This window comes from Microtus oregoni, unplaced genomic scaffold (assembly GCF_018167655.1).
Source record: "Microtus oregoni isolate MIOR12 unplaced genomic scaffold, Mior012 000048F_ref0000485, whole genome shotgun sequence".
NCBI lineage: Eukaryota > Metazoa > Chordata > Mammalia > Rodentia > Cricetidae > Microtus > Microtus oregoni.
This window is the reverse complement of record NW_024543222.1, coordinates 12,244,958-12,268,715: the sequence shown is the minus strand read 5'-3', so window position 1 is coordinate 12,268,715 and position 23,758 is coordinate 12,244,958. Positions and strand designations below refer to the sequence as shown.

Below are 23,758 nucleotides of genomic sequence, written 5' to 3'. Positions count from 1 at the left end.
TTCTCACAGAAACCCCAAGCTGACCACAGCATACACGCAGAGGACCTAGTGCCACCCCTTGCAGGCTCCGTGTTTGATGCTTCAGTGTCTGTAATCCCCTATGAGCTCTGCTTAGTCTTAGATTCTGTTGACCTTGTTCTCCTGGTGTCCTTGACCCCTCTAACTCCTACAGTCCCTCCTATCCATCTCCTGAGGGCTTCCCCAAACTCTGCCCAGTGTTTGGCTGTGGGGCTCTGCTTCTTTCCCATGAGCTGCTGAATGAAGCTCCCTGATGATGATTGGGCTAGGCATTGATCTGCTTTAAGTTATGATATGTAATATTTTGATGCTTTAAAAACTAATTAGATGTTGATGAACATTTCATGTTATAAATTTCATAATTTTAAGATGAGAATTGTGGTGCATGCCTTTAATCCCGGCACTTAGATGCAAACGAAGACAGAAAGTTATGAGACAGCCATGGCTGGCTAGACAGAAAAAACAAACCAAGGGCAGGGTGAGAAATTACAATTTTAATTTACACATGGAAACTGGCCTCAGACACATTTTGTGGCCTCAGATGACCTTGAATTTCTCTCCTGCTTCCACCTCCTGATGTGTAGCTACCACACTGTGGGAACTGAACCCAGGGCTTTGTGCATGATAGACCAGCATCCTACCAACTGAACTGCATTATGTATGTCTCTCTTTTTGCATTAGTTATTTATGTTGCTGGCTGGCTTTCAGTTAGCCATTTTTAAAAAAGATATGTGTATGTATGTATGAGTGTTCTGTCTGTGTGTACACCTACACGCCCGAAGAGGGCATCAGTTCCCATTCTAGATGGTTGTGAGCTACCATGTGATTGCTGGGAATTAAACTCAGGACCTCTGGAATACACACACACACACACGCGCACACACGCACGCGCACACATACACACACACACACACACACACATACACACACTCCCCTTCTGACTATATCTGTAGCATAAATTTTGTAGTATGATATTATGTTGAAGGATATTTATGTTAATGAATGTTTTTATGAATTTTGATGTGTGTTGTTTTACTCTAGCACCAAGGATGTCATGCCAATTTGTACTGCTAGCAAATACAGATTTTCCTCTTGGACTGTAAGTTGGATAGAAGTTCATGTTTTTGTAAACATTTTCTTCTGATTTAGTAGTATAAAATGACTCTTGTATCTCATTGACCTTTAATGTTGTGTTTAACTGTTTGAGTTATCTTTGTCCTTTTCTTTTGCATTATTATGCAATCAAAATTAATGTGGGCTTTGCATGGTAAGGGAAGTATAACCAGCTAATGGATAATTGTTAGGAAGATGGCCAGACTGAGCTCATTGAAAAAACTTGTAATGAAGATATAGTCTGAGTGGAAAGTGATATTGGGGATTGTGGCCGAAGGGGATAGTGGGTGATTCCAAGATTAACCTTAGTAAGTGCTTAATGGACATTTCCACAGCAGCGTTGTGTCAGCTGAGTACTTCAGATATCACAAAGGCGGGTACTGGGGTGAAGGAGGAATCTGCTTGAGGCTTAATCAGTTAGGGCTTCTGTCTTCTGATGTCCCTTGTGGCTGAGGATACCATTATAGTAGGACATCCCTACCTCATTCATGGCATGTCTGTGCCTCAGCATGCGCTTTGGGAAACTGTTCTGAGAATTGGAAGCAAAATTGTAGTTCCTGTTGGAGAGGAGTTGACTGTCTTGTAAAGGGAATGCAGATGACAGGAATTGAAAGACCAAATGAGGTCTTCTGATAAAGTGCATAGGGACTTGGTGGGGGAATGGGACATTCCAGCCTGAAGGGTGGCATGTAAGTCACAAGATGAAGAACAATCAGAAGAAGAGTGTAGAAGGAAACCTGGGGCAGAGCGGGAACTGCATGTCCTGATTACATGTGTCCTGGGGTAGTAGTGGCATGGAGTGGAAGGTGGTGCTGCCATGGTCAGGATGGTGTGCGTAGGTGGCTTGGTAGGAAGCAGAGTAAGGCACAAGAGGCTGGTTGGATTCATGGCAGTTAAGTGAAGGGTGATGAAGGCTTGAATTAAGTTGGCAGTTTTGGAAAGCAGTAGTAGATTTAAGAAGTATTTTGGAGATGGAGAGAGGTGGTGACTGAGAAGTGTGGGGAGGGTATGCAGGTACAGGGCTCCTAAGTATAAATCAGGTGAGGTTGTGGTTATGGTTGGGGGCCTGAGGTAAACATGGGGATAGATTCCTAGTGGTGTAGCACGAATAATAAAAACTAGAGACAGATAATTGGGGTTCAGCCTGAAGATCAGAAAAGCAAAGCAGCTAACTACTAGAGAGACTTTTTACTTCTTCCAAATCTTCAGACCAAAGGGGTGAGATCCTGTCTCCAAGAATTCTCACACCCCACACTCCAGTGAGCTCTTGTCTCTTCCCCCTTATATTCTTCTCTCTGCCCAGCCACTCCTGCCTCCACCTCCCAAGTGCTGGGATTAAAGGCGTGGGATCCCAAGTGCTGGGAGCACCTTTGTGTGAGCTCTGTTTCTCCTTTAGACAGATTCAATCTTGGGTAGCCCAGGGTGGCCTTGAACTCAGAGACCTGTCTGCCTCTGTCTCCTGGGTTAAAGGTGTGAGCCACGACTCCCTGGTCTGTGTGGCTGACTAGTGTGACTGCTTTGCACTCTGATCTTCACACAAGCTTTATTTATTAAAACACAAATAATATACCTCTATACAGTGGAGCACTTGCTTCTTGTTTCATCCTGGAAACACAGAAGGTCTCCCTGGGATCTGTGCTTGGAGATCTGGCAGTGTAGAGAACGATGAGTTGTTTTTGTTTTTGTTTTTTTGAGACAGGGTTTCTCTCTATAACAGCTCTGGCTGTCTTGGAACTTACTTTGTAGACCAGGCTGGCCTTACACTCAGAGATCTGCCTGCCTCTGCCTCCCTAGTGTTAGAATTAAAGGCATGTGTTACTACCACCCGGGTGAGAATGATGAGTTATTAATTTTAGGCATTTCTATTATGGAAACTTGTGGATGCAGAAATGTGGGAAGAGGAGTGTTTGGCTGCTCAGCTCTTCCCCTTCAGTGTTGTCTCTCATCTCTTTTTTTACCGTCACCTGCAGTGAACCACATGTGTGAAGTGATCCCAATACACTGATTTTGTGGCCTGGTTTGCTTTATGCTCTTCCAGAAGTTTTTTTTTTTTTTTTTTTTTTTTAGTTTTTTGATACAAGGTTTCTCTGTGTAGCTCTGGCTGTCCTGGAACTCGCTTTATAGACCAGGGTAGCTTCAAACTCACAGAGATCTGCCTGCCTCTGCCTCTGGCTTGATTTCTTCTTCCTCCTCTTCCTCTTCCTCCTCCTCCTTCTTCTTCTTGTAGCATGAACAACATAGATGAAAAAACTCACAGAAATTCAATGGCTTCTGCCTCCCACGTGCTGGGATTAACAGCACGTGCCACCACTGCCCTGCTCAATTTAAAACATTTCTTGATACTGGGCAGTAGTGGTGCATGCCTTTAATCCCAGCACCACGAGGCAGAAGCAGTCAGATCTTTGAGTTTGAGGCTAGCCTGTTCTATAGAATGAGTTCCTTGACAGCCAGGGCTACACACAGAAACCCTGTCTTGAAAAACCAAAAAAAAAAAAAAAAAAAAAAAGTATTTACTCTGTGACTAACTGTGAAACTATAGCTTCCATGACGAGGTTGATTCTGTTCCTTCTCTTAAGTTTTACTTTATTTTATTTTGGATGGGGAGGTTGCAAGGACAAGGGACGGAGACTGAATGAGATGGAGATGCATGATGTAAAAGACACAAAGAACAAATAAAGAGAAAAAACCATTTTCTACAGTTCTGATATGGCAGTTCAAGCCAAGGCAGGAGGATTGCTGTGAGTTTCTACTAGCCTGGGCTACATAATGAGTTCTTGGCTAGCCTGAGCTATGGCTTATGAGAGCTTGTTTTAAATAAACAAACAAACACAAAAGTAAAACATTTTCCTTTGCTAAGCATTTGGAGTTTAGAAGCATTACCGCATTATGAAAGAAGGAATTCTCAATGGAATATGGTTGATAAACTTGAATTTTTCTAGTTTTCTCTCAGAAGCTTAGTTTCCTAATGCTTTTATATTTAGCAGTTAAAACTATTGTTTTTTATAATTATTATTGTGTGTGCGTGAGCACGTTTGTTTGAGCATGTGTGCATGGATACGTCAGTGGACAGTTTGCTGAGAACTTAGGGGAATCAGTGCTCCTTCCACTACGCGGATCCAGGAATAGAACTCAGGTCCTCAGGTTTGGCAGCAGGTGTCTTTATCCACCGAGCTAGCTCACTGGCCCTTAAAGTTTATTCCCTCCTTCCCTCCTTCCCTCCCTCTCTCCCTCCCTCCTTCCCTCCTTCCCTCTTTCCCTCCCTCCCTCCCTCCCTCCCTCCCTCCCTTCCTCCTTCCCTGTGTATGTGTGTGTGTACTCAGTGGCCTTACATTTTAGAGAAAAATGCAAGGCTGCTGTATTGTAAGTACAGTACAATAAATAAAATTTTGCTCATCAGGATGTTTTACCTCTGTGTCCATAGAACCATAACAGACTCCAGTCTGGACAAAACAGATGATGTAGAAGCTAATACTGTGTTCCTTGTCTGGCCGGCATTCTAGTGACAACTGAATTCATATACGATAGTTCTTAGAATCCTGGTATTTTAGTTATTCTAGGTCATTTCTTTGGACAGTTTATCTGAAGTACTTACTGAATACTTTTAGTGAATGTTGTGTTTGTCTGGGAATAAAAATGGCAGCAAACGTGATGCCTGTTTATATAAGATGGTAGTATTGGGCAGATAAACATTGTACATGATATATAATCCAAGGTAAAATGTCGGAGGCCCAGTAGTTCTGTAGCAAGGAAGGCTGGTTTGAGGAGGTCATTGAAAGCAGCACAGGATGTAGGTCGGACAGAGGTTGAGAAGAGTACTGTGGGCAGGCTAACAGTGTTGTCGGGATCTGACTGCCCTTGGCGTTTGTGTGTGTGGTGCTGAGAAAGTTGGCTGGTGGCCAGAGTGAGTGGCCAGTGCTAGGTCATGAGTTTGGGCATTAGTAGGTGAGCGTCTTGGAATCATGTGCCCTCTGAGGGGTGGTGATGATTCTTTTTTCCCCAGAGGAAGCATGACAGTTGTACCATGTAGTGAATTCCAGGCTATGCTAGCCTAGATCCATCTGTGTCTTGGCAGACCTCATGCTTTCTGCTGTGTCTGCCATGGTCATGTGGGTCAGTCCGAATTTCTTTCTGTGATCATTGGAAATCACACAGACAAAATAATGCATTACGCAAATTATAGGCACCTGTTAGCTTAAATGTGAATTTCAAGCCAGGCAGTGGTGCCTTTAATCCCAGCACTTGGGAGGTGGATCTCTGTGAGTTCAAGGCCAGCCTGGTCTTATAGAGTGAGTTCAGGCTTCAAAGCTACAGAGAAATCCTGTTTCAAAAAAGAAAAAGAAAATGTGGATTTCAGCTTTTTTCTGGTAGTTCTTCAAAATATCTATATTCTTTGTTTTGTAAAGAAACTTAAAAATATTTAATGTGGTTAAATCTATTAATTTAAAAATTTAAAATATGGCTAGAGTCCAGTTACTAATAGTTTTTTACATTTATTATGTGTGTATGTATATATGTGTGAGTGTGCATGCATGTATACACACACGTATGTGAGCAAGTACATGCCCCAGCATCCACATAGAGGTGAGAGGACAACTTGGCAGGAGTTAGTTCTCTCTTTCCATCCACCATGTGGGTCCTGGAGATTGAACTCAGGTCATCAAATTTGGCAGCAAAGTACCTTTACCTGCTGAGCTCCTTATCAGCCCTGCTGGAGACAGGATTTCATGTAACCAGGCTGGCTTTGAATTCTGAGAATACCTGAGAATTTCTTTGAATTTCTCACCCTCCTGCCTCCACCTCCTGAGTGCTGGAATTGCAGGTGTGTGTCATCATAATCAGTGTTTTGTTTTGTTTGTTTTTCTCAGACAGGGTCTCTCTGTGTAACAGTCCTGGCTGACAAGAGAAATTAATGTAAAGAATGCAACTGGTTGGATTTGTATCTGTGTGCATGTGTGCATGCGTGGTGTGCGCACACATGGGTGAAGGACAGAGGTGCTGGTATAAGTCCTCCTCAATTGATCTCTATTTTTTTTTTTTTTTGAGACAAAGTCTCTCACAGCCCTGGAGCTCACTGGTGAGGCTGGCAAGCAAGTCCCAGGATCTTCCTAGCTCTACCTTCCCAGTGCTGGAATTATAAATGTGCACAACTTTTATGCGGTTGCTGGGAATTGAACTCGGGTCCTCATGCTTGTGTTTCAAATATTTTACTCACTGAGCATTCTCCTCTGCCCCATTTTGTATTGTTTTTGGAGACTGGTTCTGGAGTTGTGGCATCTCCTTGCTTCAGCCTTCTGAGTGCTGTATGCTGCCACACCTAGTGATATTTTCTAAATAAAATTAGGGTGGGCATGGTGGCACATGGCTTTAATCTTGCCGGGCAGGTTTCTGTGAGTTTGAGGCCAATCTGATGTAAGTAGCAGCAAGTTCTAGGGCTTCAGGAACAAACAGTAGATTTCATGACTAGGTTTGAAGGTGGATTACTAATTTGTTTCTGTCACAGACAGAGGTGCATGTAGGAGAGCCATGCTTCCATGTTGTCCGATACTGACAAGGCTTTGCCACACTGTGGCACACCACTGATTTTATTTTTTTTTCCGGTATTTACTTTGGACCCAGACCAGCCATCTAGCTATGATGGCATTCTTCAAAAGGGTCCTACGATTTGTGCCAGATGACTTTCAATGGTTGGTTATTTGGAAATGCTCCTTTTGAGGCTGCATCCTTGCTTTTCAACCCAAAGAAGAGTAAGGGAAATGCGAACATTTTCTATTTATTAATAACCCACTTTTTCCCATTTTCTAAAAGCATGTCAATCATGACACTAAGACATCCTTATTTTATTATTTCTATTTTATTGGTATTATTAATATTTTGTTTAAATTTAATTTTTTATTTTGTCTTCTGAGATAGGGTGTGTGTGTGTGTGTGTGTGTGTGTGTGTGTGCGCGCGTGTGTGTGTGGCCCTGTGTGGCCCTGTGTGGCCCTGTCTGTCCCTGTCTGTCCTGGAGCTCTCTATGTATACCAGGCTGATCTGGAACTCAAAAAACCTGTCTCAGCCTCCCCAGAGCTGGAATTACATGTGCTCCACTACTACCTGGTAAAATTGACTCTCTTTTGGCGAATAGTTTCATTATTTTAATGTATATATAGTTTCTCCAGACATCAGTATATAGTCAGAATTAAGAACAATATCGAGCATGGAGAAATGGCTCACTGGTTAAGAGCACTTGGTGCTCTTGCAGAGGACATGGGTTCAATTCCCATTACCTACATCAGGCACCACTCAACCACCTATAACTCCAGCTCCCACAAGATCTGATGCCTCTGGCCTCCTGGGCACCTGCATTCATGTGGTCATTTGAACACACTAAAAACAAAACAAAACAAAAAGCCTTTATTTAAAAAAAAGGAAACATAGTGACATCCCCCAGGCTCATTCATTTTGTCCTATGTAAATGTAAACATTTATAAATATAAACATTTATAGTTTCCCCTGGCTTGTCATTGTGACCATACAGTATGCAAACTTTATGACTGCTTATTGTTTTTTTTTATTATTAATACATTTATCTATTTATTGTGTGTGTGTGTGTGTGTGTGTGTGTGTACTCTTGTGTGCATGTGGGCGTGTGTATGCCTGTCGAAATGTGGAGGTTAGAGTATAACTTTTGGGTTATATGCTTCCACCATGTAGACTCTGGGGATCTGAGGTCTTCCGGTTGAATGGCAGGTACCTTAAACCATGAGCCATTGGTTTCACCCCCACTCTTGTAGGCTGTTCTTTTCCCTGACGAGTAGTTTCACACTGGGAGTGCTGCAGTTTGTTCACTCGGTCAGTGCTGAAGGATGTTTGCATTTTTTTTTTTTTTTTAGCAAATATGAATAGAGCGTCTGGAAATGTTTTTATATCGGTTTCTGAGTAAATATGATTCTCATTGTCTTGGGGTATCCAGATACAACAAGGGGTGTTGTTGAGACATATATGTCAGAGTGTGAGTATGTGCATGTGTAACACGTGTGGAGGCCAGAAGAAGGTGACAGGAGCTGTCACTCTCTGCCTGTCCTTTAGAGGCAAAATCTGTCCTAAATCTGGGGTTCGTGTTTTCCTGGCTGGGCTGGCAGCTACAAGCTCCGGAGATCCTCCTGTCTGAGCTTTCTGTGGAGCCGAGATTATATGTATGGGCCAGAAACCAGGATTGATATGTACACAGGGAACCTGACTTGGGTCCTTTGGAAGAGCTGCAAGTGCTCTCAACTGTCAAGGTGTCTGTCTATCTCCCCTTCCAACCTTTAAACTTGTCTATTCTAGTAAATGTGTTTGATAATTTAATCATAGCTTTACTTTTCATTTCTGTGATGGATGTTGAGTAACTTCTTATTGTATTAGTATTATTATTTTGGTCTTTTTGTGACAAGGTTTCTCTGTTATGTAGCAATGGTTGCCTTGAACTCACTGAAGTGATTTCTATTTTACATAAGCAGAAAAATTTTCAAATTTAGGGAAATTGACACTACCAGGTATCATGTTAAGCTCTTAACAGAGTGACCCCAGGAGGGAGGTGCTAGGTTTGATTATCTGTTCATTTCCAGGTAAGCAATTGAGGGTCTCAGGTAAGTCACTTGCTCCCGGCCACCTGGCTGGTGAGTGGCAGGGTAGTGAGCTCCAATGTGGGGCCTGTGACTCAGTCTGTGTTTGCATCACCAAGTTATGCTCTTTTCTGAGGACAGATTTCAGCTTGAGCAATATTGGTTTTGCCTTTATTGCTCCTTCTGTGTATAGTATTTGTATAGGGATGGGCTGGGAACCTTGTTGGACGATTCACTAATTGGGATCTGTGACTTGTCTGTTTTTTTCCCTGTGGTTCTGGGGTTTATTCTAGGACTTTATTAATGGTATGGCAAACACCTACCACTGAGGTTAAGTCCAGCCCTCTTATAGCTTAAAACTTTTATTTAAATTCTTGCACAGACACAGAAAAATAAATAAATCTAGAAAACAACTGGAGAGATGGCTCTTGAGTTGTAAGCCAGACTCTGTCTCAGAAACCCAAAAACTGGGGCTGAGAAATGTGTAGGTAGTTAAGAGCATTTTTCTGCTCTTACAGAAGACCTGAGTCTTTAAGTCACACCCATTCTTTTCTCATGTTTAGGATTTTTGTCCCTGAGTCATGGAAGACAGAAGAGCTGAAAAGTCATGTGAAGAAGCGTGTGAGTCACTGAAGAGGCAGGACTATGACATGGCCCTCCAGCACTGCACAGAGGCCCTGCTTTCTCTTGGCCAGTACTCCATGGCAGACTTGGCAGGGCCATGTCCCTTGGAGATAGAGCGCATCAAAATCGAGAGTCTTCTTTACAGAATTGCCTCATTCTTGCAACTGGTGAGTGCTGTTGGTATACTATGGAGAGCTGTTATGTACCGGTGCAGACCACATGTTGGCCACTCCTGTACACACAGCTGATTTGGGGCTGAACAGATAAAAGAGTACCTGGTGACTGCTGGATATTCCCAATGGCAAACAACTGTCTTTTTTTTTTTTTTAAAGATTTATTTATTTATTATGTATATAACATTCTGCCTCCATGTATGCCCACACGCCAGAGGAGGGCGCCAGATCTCATTACAGATGGTTGTGAGCCACCATGTGGTTGCTGGGAATTGAACTCATGACCTCTGGAAGAGCAGACGGTGCTCTAAACCACTGAGCCATCTCTCCAGCTCCCCGCAAACAACTGTTTTTAAAATTGTGTTATGGCGCTCACTCATTTAACACATGTTTATTGAGTACATGCTATCTGATAGAGAGAGCCCTTCATCCTCTTAGTGTCTAGTAGAGGCCTAGATAGAACATTGGCCATTGTAGACAGCTCCACACTAGGGACAGCGTGCTGAAAGGAGCAGTGCTCGGGAGCCAGGGAGCAGCAGTGCTGGAGGTGGGGTTACCCAGGACGGTCAAGGTGATGGGTGAGCCATGTGGAAATCTGGAGGAAAGGGACCCTGAGGCAGAATCCCAGCTGAATTGAGTACTAGTTGGCAAGTGTGACTGGGGTAGGATGCATGAAAGTGGAGGAAAAGGCTAGGGCCAGTGGAGTCTTGTGGGGCTTTCTGAGCCTCTCAAAGTGAACTGGGGAGCTGCAGCTGCAGTTGGAGCGGAGCAGTGATGGGATTTGGTTCAGCAGGAACTAGGCTGTGTTCAGAAGAGATTAGTAGAGTGGTAGGGGTGGTGGCACACCTTCAGTCTCAGCCCTAGGCAGAAGCAGGAGACCACCTACTCTACAGAGGGAGTTCCAGGACAGCTAGGCTGTGTAGAGAGACCATCTCTCAAAAAAAGAAAAGACAATAGACTCAATGTTAGTTTGTATAGACAACGATGCAGCCTGTGCTGTGTAGAAGCACAAAGCAGGAGCAGATACTCTGGCACTCTGAGTGCAGGGAATTCTGGAGCTCTTTCATGTCATTTACCCTGACTTTTTTTGACTGAGCCCTTAGAAAAATGGGGTTTCCTTCAGCTGGGACGACAAGGTCGTATGTAGGGAGCAGGTTTATGAGCTTAGTTTTGGGCCTTGCGAGTTTGAGGTGTCATCTAATCATCTGGCTGGAGATGAAGAGAGAGTACAAGAGTGGATTAAAGAGATTATGGGGTACCATGTTAGATTGCATCCAGGATTTGGTGCAGGTCACCAGGGAAGGGACTAAGGACCTGGGATGATGGGTGTCAAGAGGGTGTGGAGAAGGAACACGCAGAGCATCTGAGGAATAGCTGGGAGTAGAAGGGAAAGGTGAGAGTCATAGTCTGTGCAGCTAGGTAGAGAAAATGTGATATCAGTGTGTCTAATAAATGGCACAAGTCAGTGAACTGTGGCTTGTCTGGATGTAGTGGAGATCACTGATGGCCGTTATGTGAGTAGGTTCCTTAGATCAGCCTGACTTAAAAAGAACCTGGGAGAACTGGGGAGAAATTCTTCCTGTTTTTATTCCTTCGGACAGCCCCACTGTGTAGCCTGGGCTGGCCCGAGCTTCCCTGTGTGGAGCAGGCTGGCCTCCAACTTGTGATCCTCCTGCTTCTTCTGCCTCTTGGATGAGGGTTTATAAGTGTGCAGAGCCTACTCTGTGAGAAGTTCTACCACAAGGAGGCACCAAAGATAAAAAGGAACCAGTGGAAGAAGCAAAATCATAAGTGGGGGCTCCCCCAAAGACAGGGTTTGTCTATGTAGCCTTACACACCTTGGGACTTGCTCTGTAGACCCCGCTGGCCTCTGCCTTGTGAGTGCTGGGACTAAATGTGTGCACCACCATCCCTGACTCAGTCAGAATGTTTTTTAAGTTGGGAAAAATAACAGCATGTTTGTTTAGGAAAGAATCAGTGGAAAGGAAACTGTCAAAAGGTGTGGGAGCATAGAAGCTTGGGGGGTGGTGTCTTCAAGGTCAGCTTTAGAATGGGATAGTGTCTCTGGGAACAGGTGTGAGGAGGTGCTGGGAAGGAGGATGACATGGCTGTGGCAATGGGAACTCTAGTCAGGCCATTGGCCGAGGAGGAGGTGGGGCAGGAGGCGGTTGTGGTTGGGCTAAGGTGCTGAAGTGAGCCGGCTGTCAGAGTGGTTGGAGGGGAGTACAGTGGGTGCTTGGTTCTTGTGTGGAGGAGGTAACCCCAGGAGATCTTGGGAGTGTGCTCTCCCTGTACGTGGTAGACTGATAGTATTCGTGACTCCTCAAAGACAGCTGAGCTCTGTGCTGACGGTTTTAATCATAGCCTTTCAAGTATGCCATTTTACCTTATATCTTTCCTTTTCTTTTTGTAGAAAAACTACGGGCAAGCTGATGAAGATTGTAGGCATGGTATGTGTAAAAGACGGGCCCTTTTCTGATCTGATGATTTTTAAAATTATTTAATTGAATTTTTTAAAAATTTTGCCAATTTCAAAAGCAATTATAATGTTAACAATCCTATCTTACTGTGGTGCCTAGTGACAGATTGGGTTGATGTCTTTCCTGCTGTGACAGGCATACCAGGTGAGCATGTGGGCGTGAGTGTTGGCATTCTTGTCCGCATGTGCCCCTTCACCCTCCCTTCCTCAAGGAGCATTGACAGTGAGCCTTTTAAAAGTCTGGATAAATAGGTATAGTCTAAAAATGCCATGCTTAAGAAGTGCAGCACATGCTGATTAAATTGCCAAGCTTTGAATGTTGAAAATATCTGTCTTTTTTTTTTAAACAAGTCAGCGTGTTCTTAGGAGTTGGCTGGAGTGCTCTGAAATGCTCCTTCCTGTTTTCTTGTGGCCGGAAGTTGAGACCAGTAAGATCCACATTCTCTGAGTGTTCATGTTGTAGAAATCCCTTTCTTGGCCCTTGCTGCATCTCAGTAGAAAGAGCCTGTGGGTGGAGGGTCAGGGTGCCTTCCCACGCCCTCTTGCTGGGCTATTTTGCACAGCTCAGTGGCCTGGATAATATAAATTATGTTTCATTTTTCCATAACTGGGGCTTGAGGCTGAGTTGTTTGACATGTTAATTTTTATTTTTTGCTTTCTCACTCCTTTGTGTCAAAATGTTAAAAAAGAATTAAGTATTTTTATTTTACATGTTTCCAAACCATGCTACATACTCTTGTTGTACATGGACCATACTTTAGACATTACTCATTAATGACCAGTGACCTTTCTGTGAACCTGCAATGGAACTGTAGTGGCATAGGATTTAAATTAGAATTAGAGATATCCTTGTCATCTTTAAACAGCTCAAACGACAGAATGCAGATATAATGGTAGATTATGCAGAGGAATGTGACGGGCTCCTTTTCCTCTCCTGGAGTAGTGGTGGCCTGGTGAACTTACCTTTTACTACACTGAGAAACACAGATGCTTATCATACATAAATTGTTTATTTTTTTCCTTTAACAAATAATTTTAAAGGGGGCCTTGTGAAATGGCTTAGTGGGTAAGAGAACACTTGTTGGTTTTTGCAGAAGATCCAGGTTTGACTCCCAGCACCCACACGGTGGCTCACTAACTTCTTTAGCTCTTGTCCTAGGGGATCCAACACTTCTCTGACTTCTGTGGCCACCAGGCACAAATATGGTGCACATATGTACATGTAGGCAAAATACTCAATATACATAAAATTATAAAATCCTAAAAGCAAACAAGAAAGAATTTGAACATACTTGTCATAAAGTTGCTTTTCTGCCACCATAGCATGACAGGTGTCCCTTGTGTGGATGACACAGTCAAGTTATTTCCCGAACTGATGAGGCTCCAGCAGGTTCTGGTTCATTCTTTGTCAGTATAATCCACCTGATAATAGACATTCTTGCTAACTGTTGCCTTTCTTTCATGCCGTGAGAGTTGGCTTCCTGGGTTAAGGATTATGGGAACTTGTGATTTTGTTTTTCAGTTTTAATTTATTTTTTTGTGCATTGACATTTTGTCTGTGTAAGGGTGTCTGGGCTCCTGGAACTGGAGTTACAGACAGTTGTGAACTGCCATGTAGGTGCAAGAAACTGAAAGCAGATCTTCTGGAAGAGCAGCCATTGCTCTTAACCACTGAGCCTTCTCCTCAACCCTGAACTTGTGATTTTTATAGACACCGTCAGCTTATAGTTTAAAATGTACTTACCCTCTGCAATATATGCAAATGTTTCCTATATTTTCACCATGCCAAAACCCAGCAGTTTTAAAACTTTCCCCACCCATCTCATGTGTAAGAAATAGTTCCATAGGGGCTGGAGAGATGGCTCAGTGGTTAAGAGCACTGACTGCTCTTCCAGAGGACCTGGGTTCAATTCCCAGCACCCACATGGCAGCTCACAACTGTCTGAAGATCAGTTCCAGGGGATCTGACACTTCACACCAATGCACATAAAATAAAGTTAAATAAACCATAAAAATATAAAAAAATAGTTCCATATATTTAGTTTTGTTTTTCCTGAGTTCTTGGGGAGTTAAAATATAGTCTTCCCATTTGAGAAATGTACAAAGACCCCAGAAGATTACATGACTTGTGGGAAGTCATGGAAAAGTAAACGTTGGGGAGGGGAAATTTTCATTTTTCTGTTAAAAGAGATGAATTCAATAGCCAGGTGTAGTGGTGCATACCTTTAGTCCCAGCATTCAGGAGGCAAAGATAGGCCTCTGAGTTTCAGGCTAGCCAAAGCTACATAGTGAGACCCTTTCTCCAAACAAACAGGCAAACAAAGCCCAGATTAAAAACTTTTGTTAATTAATAAACGTTTAGCCGTTGGGAAGATGAAGTTGGCATGACACATGATGTGTGTGTGCTTTGGTGTCAGTAGCCAAATAGAGTGCAGGTTGAGATTCATTCTGACGTTTGATCCTCTGATTTCATTTTTGGGATCCTGTCCCAAGTAAATATTACAACAAAGGAGAAAATTGTCCACACTGTTGTGGACTGTGATGCTGTGTGTAAAGTGAGAAGAGGTTGGTTTTCAGGGAGGTAGGGCTTCATTAATTATAGTCTCTGTGTTCTCTACTCTTCTTAGGTGACATGAAACAGCTTGGAAGTGGCCCTTTTGTTTTGTTTTTTTCCTCTGAGACAGGGTTTCTCAGTGTAGCCTTGGCTGTCCTGGAATTCCCTTTGCAGACCAGGCTAGCCTTGACCTCAGAGATCTGCCTGCCTTTGCCTCCTGAGGGCTAGAATTAAAGGCGTGCTGTAGATGAGGCGAGCAGGCCTGCTTTTCGTCCTGCCTGGCTCCCACATGGTTAGCTTTACACCCGAAATAACAACACACAAATTGTATTCTTTTAAACACTGCTTGGCCCATTAGCTCTAGCCTCTTACTGGCTAACTCTCACATCTTGATTAACCCATTTCTATTAATTTGTGTAGCACCACGAGGTGGTGGCTTACCGGGGAAAGATTCAGCATGTCTGACCTGGCGGCTGGCTCCATTGCTTCTGCCTCACTTCCCTTCTTCCCAGTATTCTGTTCTGTTTGCTCCGCCTACCTAATTTTCTGTCCTATCAAAAGGCCAAGGCAGTTTCTTTATTAACCAATGAAAGTAACACATAGACAGATGACCCTCCTTCATCAGCGTGCGCATTGGAAGCGGTCTTTTTTTATGTGCATAAGTAGTCTTTTTGTGTGAGCATGTGCATGGAGACAAGAGGTTGACGTTCGATGTCTTCTCTGTTTTTCTCCAGCTTTTCTTCTTTTGGGAAATGTGGTATTTTTATTAAACCTGGAACTCATTGATTGGCAAGGCTGGTGGCCAACAGGTCCCCCAAATCTACCTGCCTGCACTTCCCTGTCTCCCTAGCATTGGGGTTACAGATGTGCATTGCTGTGTCCAGCTTTTACATGTGTGTTGGGGATTGAAACTCAGGTCCTCATGCTTGTGTAGCAAACACCTTACCCACTGAGCCATCTTCCTAGCTCCTATTTATAAAATTTGTATAAAAACGCCTTTACAAAGTTGATAATTTTATAGATATTAGAAAATATTGGCTAAGATTACTCATGTACTATGGAATTCTGTTTTTTTTTCCCCCTGAGATAAGTTTTTTCTGTAGTTTTGGAGCCTGTTCTGGAACTAGCTCTTGTATACCAGGCTGGCCTTGAACTCACAAAGATCCGCTTGTCTCTGCCTCCTGAGTGCTGACTGTGGAATTCTGACTATATATATCCGATTCTCAGTAATGTTGTTGTGTAAGATAAGTCAGTATGGCTAGATAGTCAGGTAACTAACAAGCAGGAGGAATTTCTTGCGGAGTTCCTGTTAACCTGTCACCCTGCATAGTTATACTGAGGTGCTCTGAGGCTAGGCCTGGAGAGCTCCATCGGAAGTGCCTTTTATCAATGCCTTTCTGTTTGCCTTTTACATAGTGTAATGCTCATTCTTCTATTGGTAGACCAGTTTGCATTTTGATTTTGGTAATTTGTGTGTATATGTGTGTGTCATTTTAAAAATGAACAATTAGCCAAAGTACTTTGAATTTGATACATTACATTGTATTGATTACCATTGCCAATAGTTACTGCAACCAACATGTGACAGTGACTATTAATTTAATTCCTACTTTCTTGAAACATCACAGAATATCACTGAATCTAAATCTAAAAGCATCTATTTACATACCCATCTATATCGATCTGTCTGTTTGACTGTCTATCTATCTATCTATCTATCTATCTATCTATCTATCTATCTATTTTTGTGACATCCTCTGTCTGGCCTAGAATTCCCTATGTAGACCAGACTGGCCTGGAACTCACAGAGATGCAAGTGCTGGAATTAAGTGTGAACCACCACCATGTCTAGCCCTTCTTAAATAATTCAAGTGTGAGTGTGTGTGTGTGTGTGTGTGTGTGCATGTGCATGTGTTTATCTAACAGCTCATTATAGTTACATATAAAATTAACAGTGTATACACACACACACACACACACACACTCTAGGAAGTTTGCAGCCATTAACAGTTGGTAATTTCTGAAGTTGTTAGTGTAGTGGATCTTGTAGGTAATATACATGCATACTTTCCATAGCATATTTGGAAGGATCTCTCTAAAATTGGCCTCATTTATTTTATTCTCTGCAAACTGACCTGGCCCACTTAGCATAGCCTTTATTGCTGATATTTGCACATGTTCTCTTTTTAGAATTGATTCATGACCATCCGAAGATATTAATTTGACAAAAAGGCATCAGGGCCTTTACAATTACCATGGATTTTCTCCTCTCTGTCTGTAGGTTCTTATAAAATTGTAGTTTGATCCCACAGGAACTTCAGAATGGTTTCCTGATGGGATGGATACACAGTCTTTAGTAACTTGCATTTGGAGGAAGGACATAGTGTTCTCTTCTGAAATAATTCTTATTGTATTTATTTCTTTCTGTCTATCATATGGGATGTGGGGATTGAACTCAAGTTATCAGGCTCAGCTGCAAGTACCTTTACCTGTTTAACCAACCATCTTACTGGCCCTGTATTTGAAATAGTTTTAAGTAGCTATAGACAGCGAGATAACTATGTCTTTATCTCTAAAACACAGAGGCCATCACTGTATAACCACAATATTTGTTTAATCTGACAAAATTAACAGTGTTTTTTTTTTAATACTATTTGAGACCCAGGCCATAATATGATTTACTTGGTTGCTCCTAATATAATTTTGTAGCTGGTTTATTTAACTGGAATTCAACAAAGAATTATAAAGTCTTGAAGGTAGAATTTTACTTTAGAAAATAACTTCTGATATCTTATAAAGATGGGTAGATACTATGTCTCAGTTAAAAAATAGGGAGTTTAGGAAAGTACAAAGACTAGAGTTCATGGCTTTTAGATCCAAACTCAGGGTACTGCTGGACTAAGGCTGTGAAGCCAGCGACCACTGGTTAAGTGATGTGGTTAGATCAGTTATTTGAATATAAACAGGATAGGAGCACTTTTCATGAAATGATTCTAGTGCTTTGAAATTTTTATTATTTGGGAAACTTTGAATGTTTATTAAATTCGTGTGTGTGTGTGTGTGTGTGCGCGTGCGCATGCACATGTAGTTATATAGGTGCTACTGTGTGTGGTAGGGGCTGTCAAAGGACAACTTATTAGGGTTGATTCTCCTACTGTGTGAGTTTTAGGGATGGAGTTCAGGTCTCCAGACTTGGCATCAAGTACTTACTCACTGAGCCATCTTACTGGCCCTTTAGGACTTTCTGTACTAACAAATTGAATGAACTAATGATATTTTAGATGAAGCCTGATTATTAGAAACATCGTCAGGCTGTACAGTTCTAAAGCCCTAGCCAAGAGTTTTGTCAAGCTAAGCAATCACCATTGCAAGTGCATGTCAGTGATGCTTGGCCTGTGAGGCAAGTGATGCTGTAACCAGCAACCCTGTTAAGTGGCTGGCCTGTGACCCAAGAAATTGACAGGTGATGAGATGAGCCTTGCATGGTTTTTCTGGGGGAGCTGTTGACATCTTTGATGACTTTTATTCTCAAGAATTTTGATTAAATATAGATACACAGTCCTGGACTTAAAATGACCCCATTATGGTGTTTTGACTTTATGATGGTATAAAAGTAAGTATCTGGTAGAAGCTGTGCTTTGATTTTTGATCTTTTCCAGGGCTACTGCTGTGTGGTCTGATACTCTTATCATGCAGGGTAGCAACAGTTAGTTGCACCTCCCAGTTTGCCCAGAATTATGAGGCCAAACAAGCAGTCCTCTGCAGCAAGTGTATTAGTTGGTAGCGCTGCTAGCTGGGATATTTGGAAAGATTGGTACTTTAGTTTTTGGTTGTGGTGGTGCAGTCCATCAAACCCAGGGCCTTGTGTTAGGCAAACATTCTGTAGCTGAGTTCTTTTTCTCATCCCTTTAAGGCACTTAAAGTAGTCATTTTATTCTTAATTGTATGTGCGTCTGGTGTAGAAGGAGCTGCGGGCAGTTTCCCGCCGCCCAGCTCCCGCATGGCTAGCTTTACCCAAAATAATTACACGGAAACTGTATTCTTTTAAACACTGCTTGGCCCATTAGCTCTAGCCTCTTACTGGCTAATTCTTACATCTTGATTAACCCATTTCTAATAATCTGTGTAGCACCACAAGGTGGTGGCTTACCGGGAAGATTCTAGCCTACATTTGTCTTGGGTCGAAGAATCATGACGACTGCCTCACTGCCCTTCTTCCCAGCATTCTGTTCGGTCTACTCCACCTATCTAAATTCTATCCTATCAGGCCAAGCAGTTTTCTTTATTAATTAACCAATGAAACAACAGATAGATAGAAGACCCACCTACATCAGTCTGGTGAGTGCAGGCACCTGTTGAGCCTGAAAGAGGGTGTCAGACCCCTGGAGCTACAGCTGCAGGCAGGTGCTTTGCACTGAGCCATGTCTCTAGCCTTTAAATGTACTTTAAAAAAAGTGTTTCTAGCATATATTAATTACACATAGTGATGGGTTTCATTATGACATCTTCACACACATCATTCTCTCCATTTCACTGTCTCCCTCTCTCTTCAGCGGGTTCTTTTCATCTTACTGACCTAGTCTTCTCTCACATTCATGCCTTTTTTCCTCTCTTGGCTGACCTAGGTGTTTCATTAGGGACTGCAGGCATGTGCGTGAGGGACTATTCACAGAAGCAAGGGCCACTCACCAGGTCAGAAAAAGCCAAACAGGCTTCTGGTTTGCGTTATTCTCACTTCACACTGACTTTATCAGGTTGTGACTACATAGTATGTCAAGGAGAATCTGTAGTTTTTATGGTAATTAAAAGGCTCTGTTGGGAAAATAGTTAGTAAGATAATAGTGTTTAATTACAGTATCTCAGGTCAAGCCCTCTGAAACACATTGTTTTATTTAATCATGTTGTCTTCTTGGTTGTATAGCTATGGAAGCAGGCTGTGTGTGATGGATCAGCTTGTTGAAGGCCCAGAGCCAGTTGTGAGCGTGACTGTAGCTTTGATGTGAGGCTTTGTGATGGGAAGCCATGCTGCTGTCTGAATCCACATCTGTTTGTGTCTATACTTCAGGATTTTACAGACTTAACAACCAGAAAAAGAACACAGAGAAAGAAAAGCAGTTCTTTTATTTTAGAATTAAAAAGCCAGAGGCTCTTAATTTTTTTTAAATATTTATTTGTTATCTTCAATTATGTATGTCTTGGTCACTGTTCTATTGCTGGGAAGAGACACTGTAACCAAAGCACTTCTTATAAAAGAAAGCATTTAATTGTGGGCTTGCTTACAGTTTCAGAGGTTTAGTTCATTATCATGGTGAGAAGCCTGGCAGCAGAGAGGCAGAAATGGTACTGGAGAGGTAGCTGAGAGCTACATCCTGAGAGATTCTAGGTTTTTTGAGATAGGGTTTCTCTGTGTAACTGCCCTGGCTGTCTTGGAATTCTCTTTGTTTACTCATCTGGCATCGAACTCACAGAGAATCTGCCTGTCTCTGCCTTCTGAGTGCTGGGATTAAAGCACTCAACCAAGAGTAAGTATTCCTAACCACTGAACCAAAGCTTGGTGCTTGGCTGGTCTGGCCAGCTGCTGAGCTACTTACTGGAATTTGCCTTTCTTCATCCTCAGCCACAGGGTTACCGGCTTGTATGGCCATGCCTGGCTTTTAGGTGGTTGCTGGGGATTCAAACTCAGATCCCTTTGCTTTCACAGCACCTGCTCTCACCTTCTGAGCTACTTCTTCAGCTGTCTTTTATAAAAGATATTTTCTAGACACAAAGACTTTTTTCTTCAATAGAAATTTAGGATTTAAATCTTTCTATTTTGAAACAAGTATAGGTTGAGACGAAGTTGCTAGGAGAGGTCCCATGTATGCTTCATATACTTTTTCCTCATGATTTTGACTTCTGTCAATACAGTTCAATATCAAAACCAGTAAATTAGTATGTGAAGGGTGTGCCATTTGTCATGCATTGATTCATGGAGCTACACCACAAACCACCTCAGCACCGACCTCACTTGTCCTGTCCCCATGGTCACCCTCCCCACCATTCCTGACCCCTGCCAACCACGAGTCCCTCCTCATCTCAGTCATGTGTCATCTTGCAAATGTTGTGTAAACACAATTGTGGGGTGTTTGACCCAAAATGGCTGTTTTTACTCAAGCTGGGACTGTCAGTAGTTCAGTTTTGTTCTCTAATAGGAACTGTTTTCTAATAGGAATTGAAAATTTTATGGCATTAGATTTTGGTTTTCAGTCTGATTTCTCCCAAATATCTGTTAACATTTGTACATAAAAGTCCTTTTTTGAAAAAGAAATATTTAAAAATTCCTGGTACTTTTGTGTTGCATATGCATGTACTTGCACTACAGTGTGTGCGTGGAGGTCAGAAGACAGCTTGTGGGATATGGTTTTCTCCTTCCACCACGTGGTGCACCCTGGGTATCAAACTCAGGTTGTCAGCCATGGCGCCAGTTCCTTTACCCATGGAGCCATCTCGCCAGCCCTGTGTGTAGGTCTTATTATATTTAAATTAAAGAATGCTAAGATAAGTGAAAGTTTTAATGTTTAAAATTGAGGACTGTTACGTTATCGCTTAGTGTGTGCAGATGTGTGCGTAGAAATACACTTTGTACTAATATGATCTCAGTGGTACTATGAGCTCATGTTTGTACGGACTCTACTCAGGGCAGTTACTAAGTAAGCAACTGTAGCTATATATGAGTTTTCAGTCTTATTTCTAGAGACAAGGTCTTGTCAGCTGTCCAGGCTGGCATTTAACTTGCAGTTTTGCCAAGGACGGCCTTGAACTTCATATTCTCCTGCTTTAGCTTCCAATGTCGATGTGATTACAGCATTCCACCATGCTCAGTTACGAGTGATATTTTAAAAGAAATCTCATGTTAGTGTTGGCTGGATACTTGTTAGTGCTAATTTCCTAGTTACTGTGTGTGTCACTGAGGGTTAAGCCCAGGGTCTGGTGCATGTTGGGTTAGTTCTCTACCTCTGGGCTCCATACTCAGACCTGGTATTTGTACACAGGAGGAGATTAAGACAGAGAATAGCTTTCCTTGTGAAATCTCAGTAAATCTTGTGCACAGTGACAAGAGAAAGAGCCTATTAGTCCCTGAAACAGAGCTTTCTCCCATAGGGCAGACAGAGGAGGCCGTGTCTGCAAGCTTTCTCAGCAAACCTGTCACTAGAACAATAAAAGTGAGCGAGTCAACCACCGAGACAGATGAGTGCCTGAGCACTTGGAAAGGCTTGCTTTTTCTACAGTTAGAATTTCCCTTGGGGGCTTGCAACAGAGATCTCAAGATGCTGAAACTGAGAAAAGCGGAGGGAGTTTCAGGATAGACAAACGCAGTTTAAACTCACCGTTTCTTCAGAGAAAGTGCCTTCATTGGTGACTGGACACCAACAGTGACAGCTTCTCTGTGGCCATGTAGCCACAGCTCTCTGGGCGTTCGGGCTCTTTAATGAAGAGGAAGTTGAAGATACTCTGAGCAATGGATTCTTTTCCTGCCTCATGCACCTGGGCTGGTTTTGCACTTGTCGTTTCAACAGTGCCTAAAATACAACATTTATTCAAGTGTGTTCATGGCATCAGAGCCTTTTGTAAAGTTTTGGAGATCAGGATTTGGGTTTGTATTTATGTTTTATTTTGTTGTCAGTTTTTTTTTTTACTCTGTAGAATTATTTCCTATTTGTGTATAATGAGGCAGTTGAGGTGTGCTGAAAGAATTAGTGCCTATGTTTAAGTTTCATCTTACCTTATTTATCTGAGACAGGTCTCAATATGCAGGAATTGGTTTTCCCCTTTTACAATATGGTTTCAGGACATAAAACAGTTGGTCAGGCTTGGTGACAAGTATGTTTACCTGCTGAGTCAACTTGCCAATTCTGAGAAGAGAGCCAAAAGTTGTTTTTTTCTTTTTCTTTTTTTTTTAAACATTGGTTTAGTATTTTTGGGACATATTCTTGTTTAGTAGCTTGACTGGTACTTACTGAGACAAGACTGGCCTCAAGATTATGGTAATTCTCCTGCCTCAGCTTTATGCTGGGCTTAGAATTAAAAGGATTATTATCATATCTTTGCAGGATGTATGTGTGTAGGCGTGTACTACAGTGTGTGTGTAAGTCATTGGACAGCTTTGTGGAGTTGTTCCTCCCTCCACCTTTATGTGGGTCTCAGGCATCAAGCGCCAGTGATTAGGCTCACGCAGCAAGGGCCTTTCACAGCTGAGCCATCTTGCCTTCCTGAGAATTTCTTTTAATTTTTCATTCAGTCCTTGGAGTTTTGTTTCTAAAAGTGATTGTATTTAGGTAGCAGATTATTAATTTAACTTTTTTGGTATTTTTATTTTATTATTTTGTGTATTGGTTGGTGTTTTACTTGTATGCATGTCTATGTGAGGGTGCCAGCTCCCCTGGAACTATTGTTACAGACAGTTGTGAGAGAGTTCTGGGAATTGAACGCAGGTCCTCTGGAAGAATAGCCAGTGTGATTAACCACTGATCCATCTCTCCAGGTTCTAGTTTTTTGTTCGTTTTTTTTAAATTTATTTATTTATTTATTTATTTATTTATTTATTATGTATACAATATTCTGTCTGTGTGTATGTATGTCTGCAGGCCAGAAGAGGGCACCTTATTACAGATGGTTGTGAGCCACCATGTGGTTGCCGGGAATTGAACTCAGGACCTTTGGAAGAGCAGGCAATGCTCTTAACCACTGAGCCATCTCTCCAGCCCCTGTTTGTTTGTTTTTAAAGAAGTTTTAGGACAGTGCTTTCATTATGCCAAGCTCCTTAATAAAAGACTATGGAAGTTAAGGTTTTGGTGAAAGAAATGACTTAATATTGTCCTGTTGTAAAAAAAAAAAGCTTAACTTTTGTTATACTTGAAACTTAAAATGACTTTGCTCATTGTAGATAATTCTTTTTTTTATTTTTATTTTTTATATTTATTTATTTATTATGAATACAATATTCTGTTTGTGTGTATGCTAGCAGACCAGAAGAGGGCACCAGGCCCCATTACAGATGGTTCTGAGCCACCATGTGGTTGCTGGGAATTGAACTCAGGACCTTTGGAAGAGCAGGCAATGCTCTTAACCTCTGAGCCATCTCTCCAACCCTGTAGATAATTCTTGAAAGGGAATCATGTCTTTGTGAATAGCTGAAGGCTCTCGCTCTAACCTGGCCATTGTCGACAAGGA

The 23,758-nt window shown here is 42.2% G+C and overlaps 1 protein-coding gene across 5 annotated transcripts in view; it reads left to right on the top strand.

The window, feature by feature from the left end:
• The window catches only part of Helz (helicase with zinc finger), a 145,750-nt gene that overhangs the window by 12,996 nt on the left and 108,996 nt on the right, over positions 1–23,758 (top strand). For 4 of the 5 annotated variants that reach the window (XM_041635671.1, XM_041635670.1, XM_041635667.1 and 1 more), the window contains 2 exons: positions 9,282–9,509; positions 11,929–11,965. In XM_041635671.1, coding sequence (XP_041491605.1) covers positions 9,300–9,509; positions 11,929–11,965 — 247 coding nt within the window. In that variant the 5' untranslated portion in view covers positions 9,282–9,299. Of the gene's footprint in view, positions 1–1,059; positions 1,118–9,281; positions 9,510–11,928; positions 11,966–23,758 lie in introns of all 5 variants that reach the window. The other variant, XM_041635668.1, reaches the window with a different exon arrangement.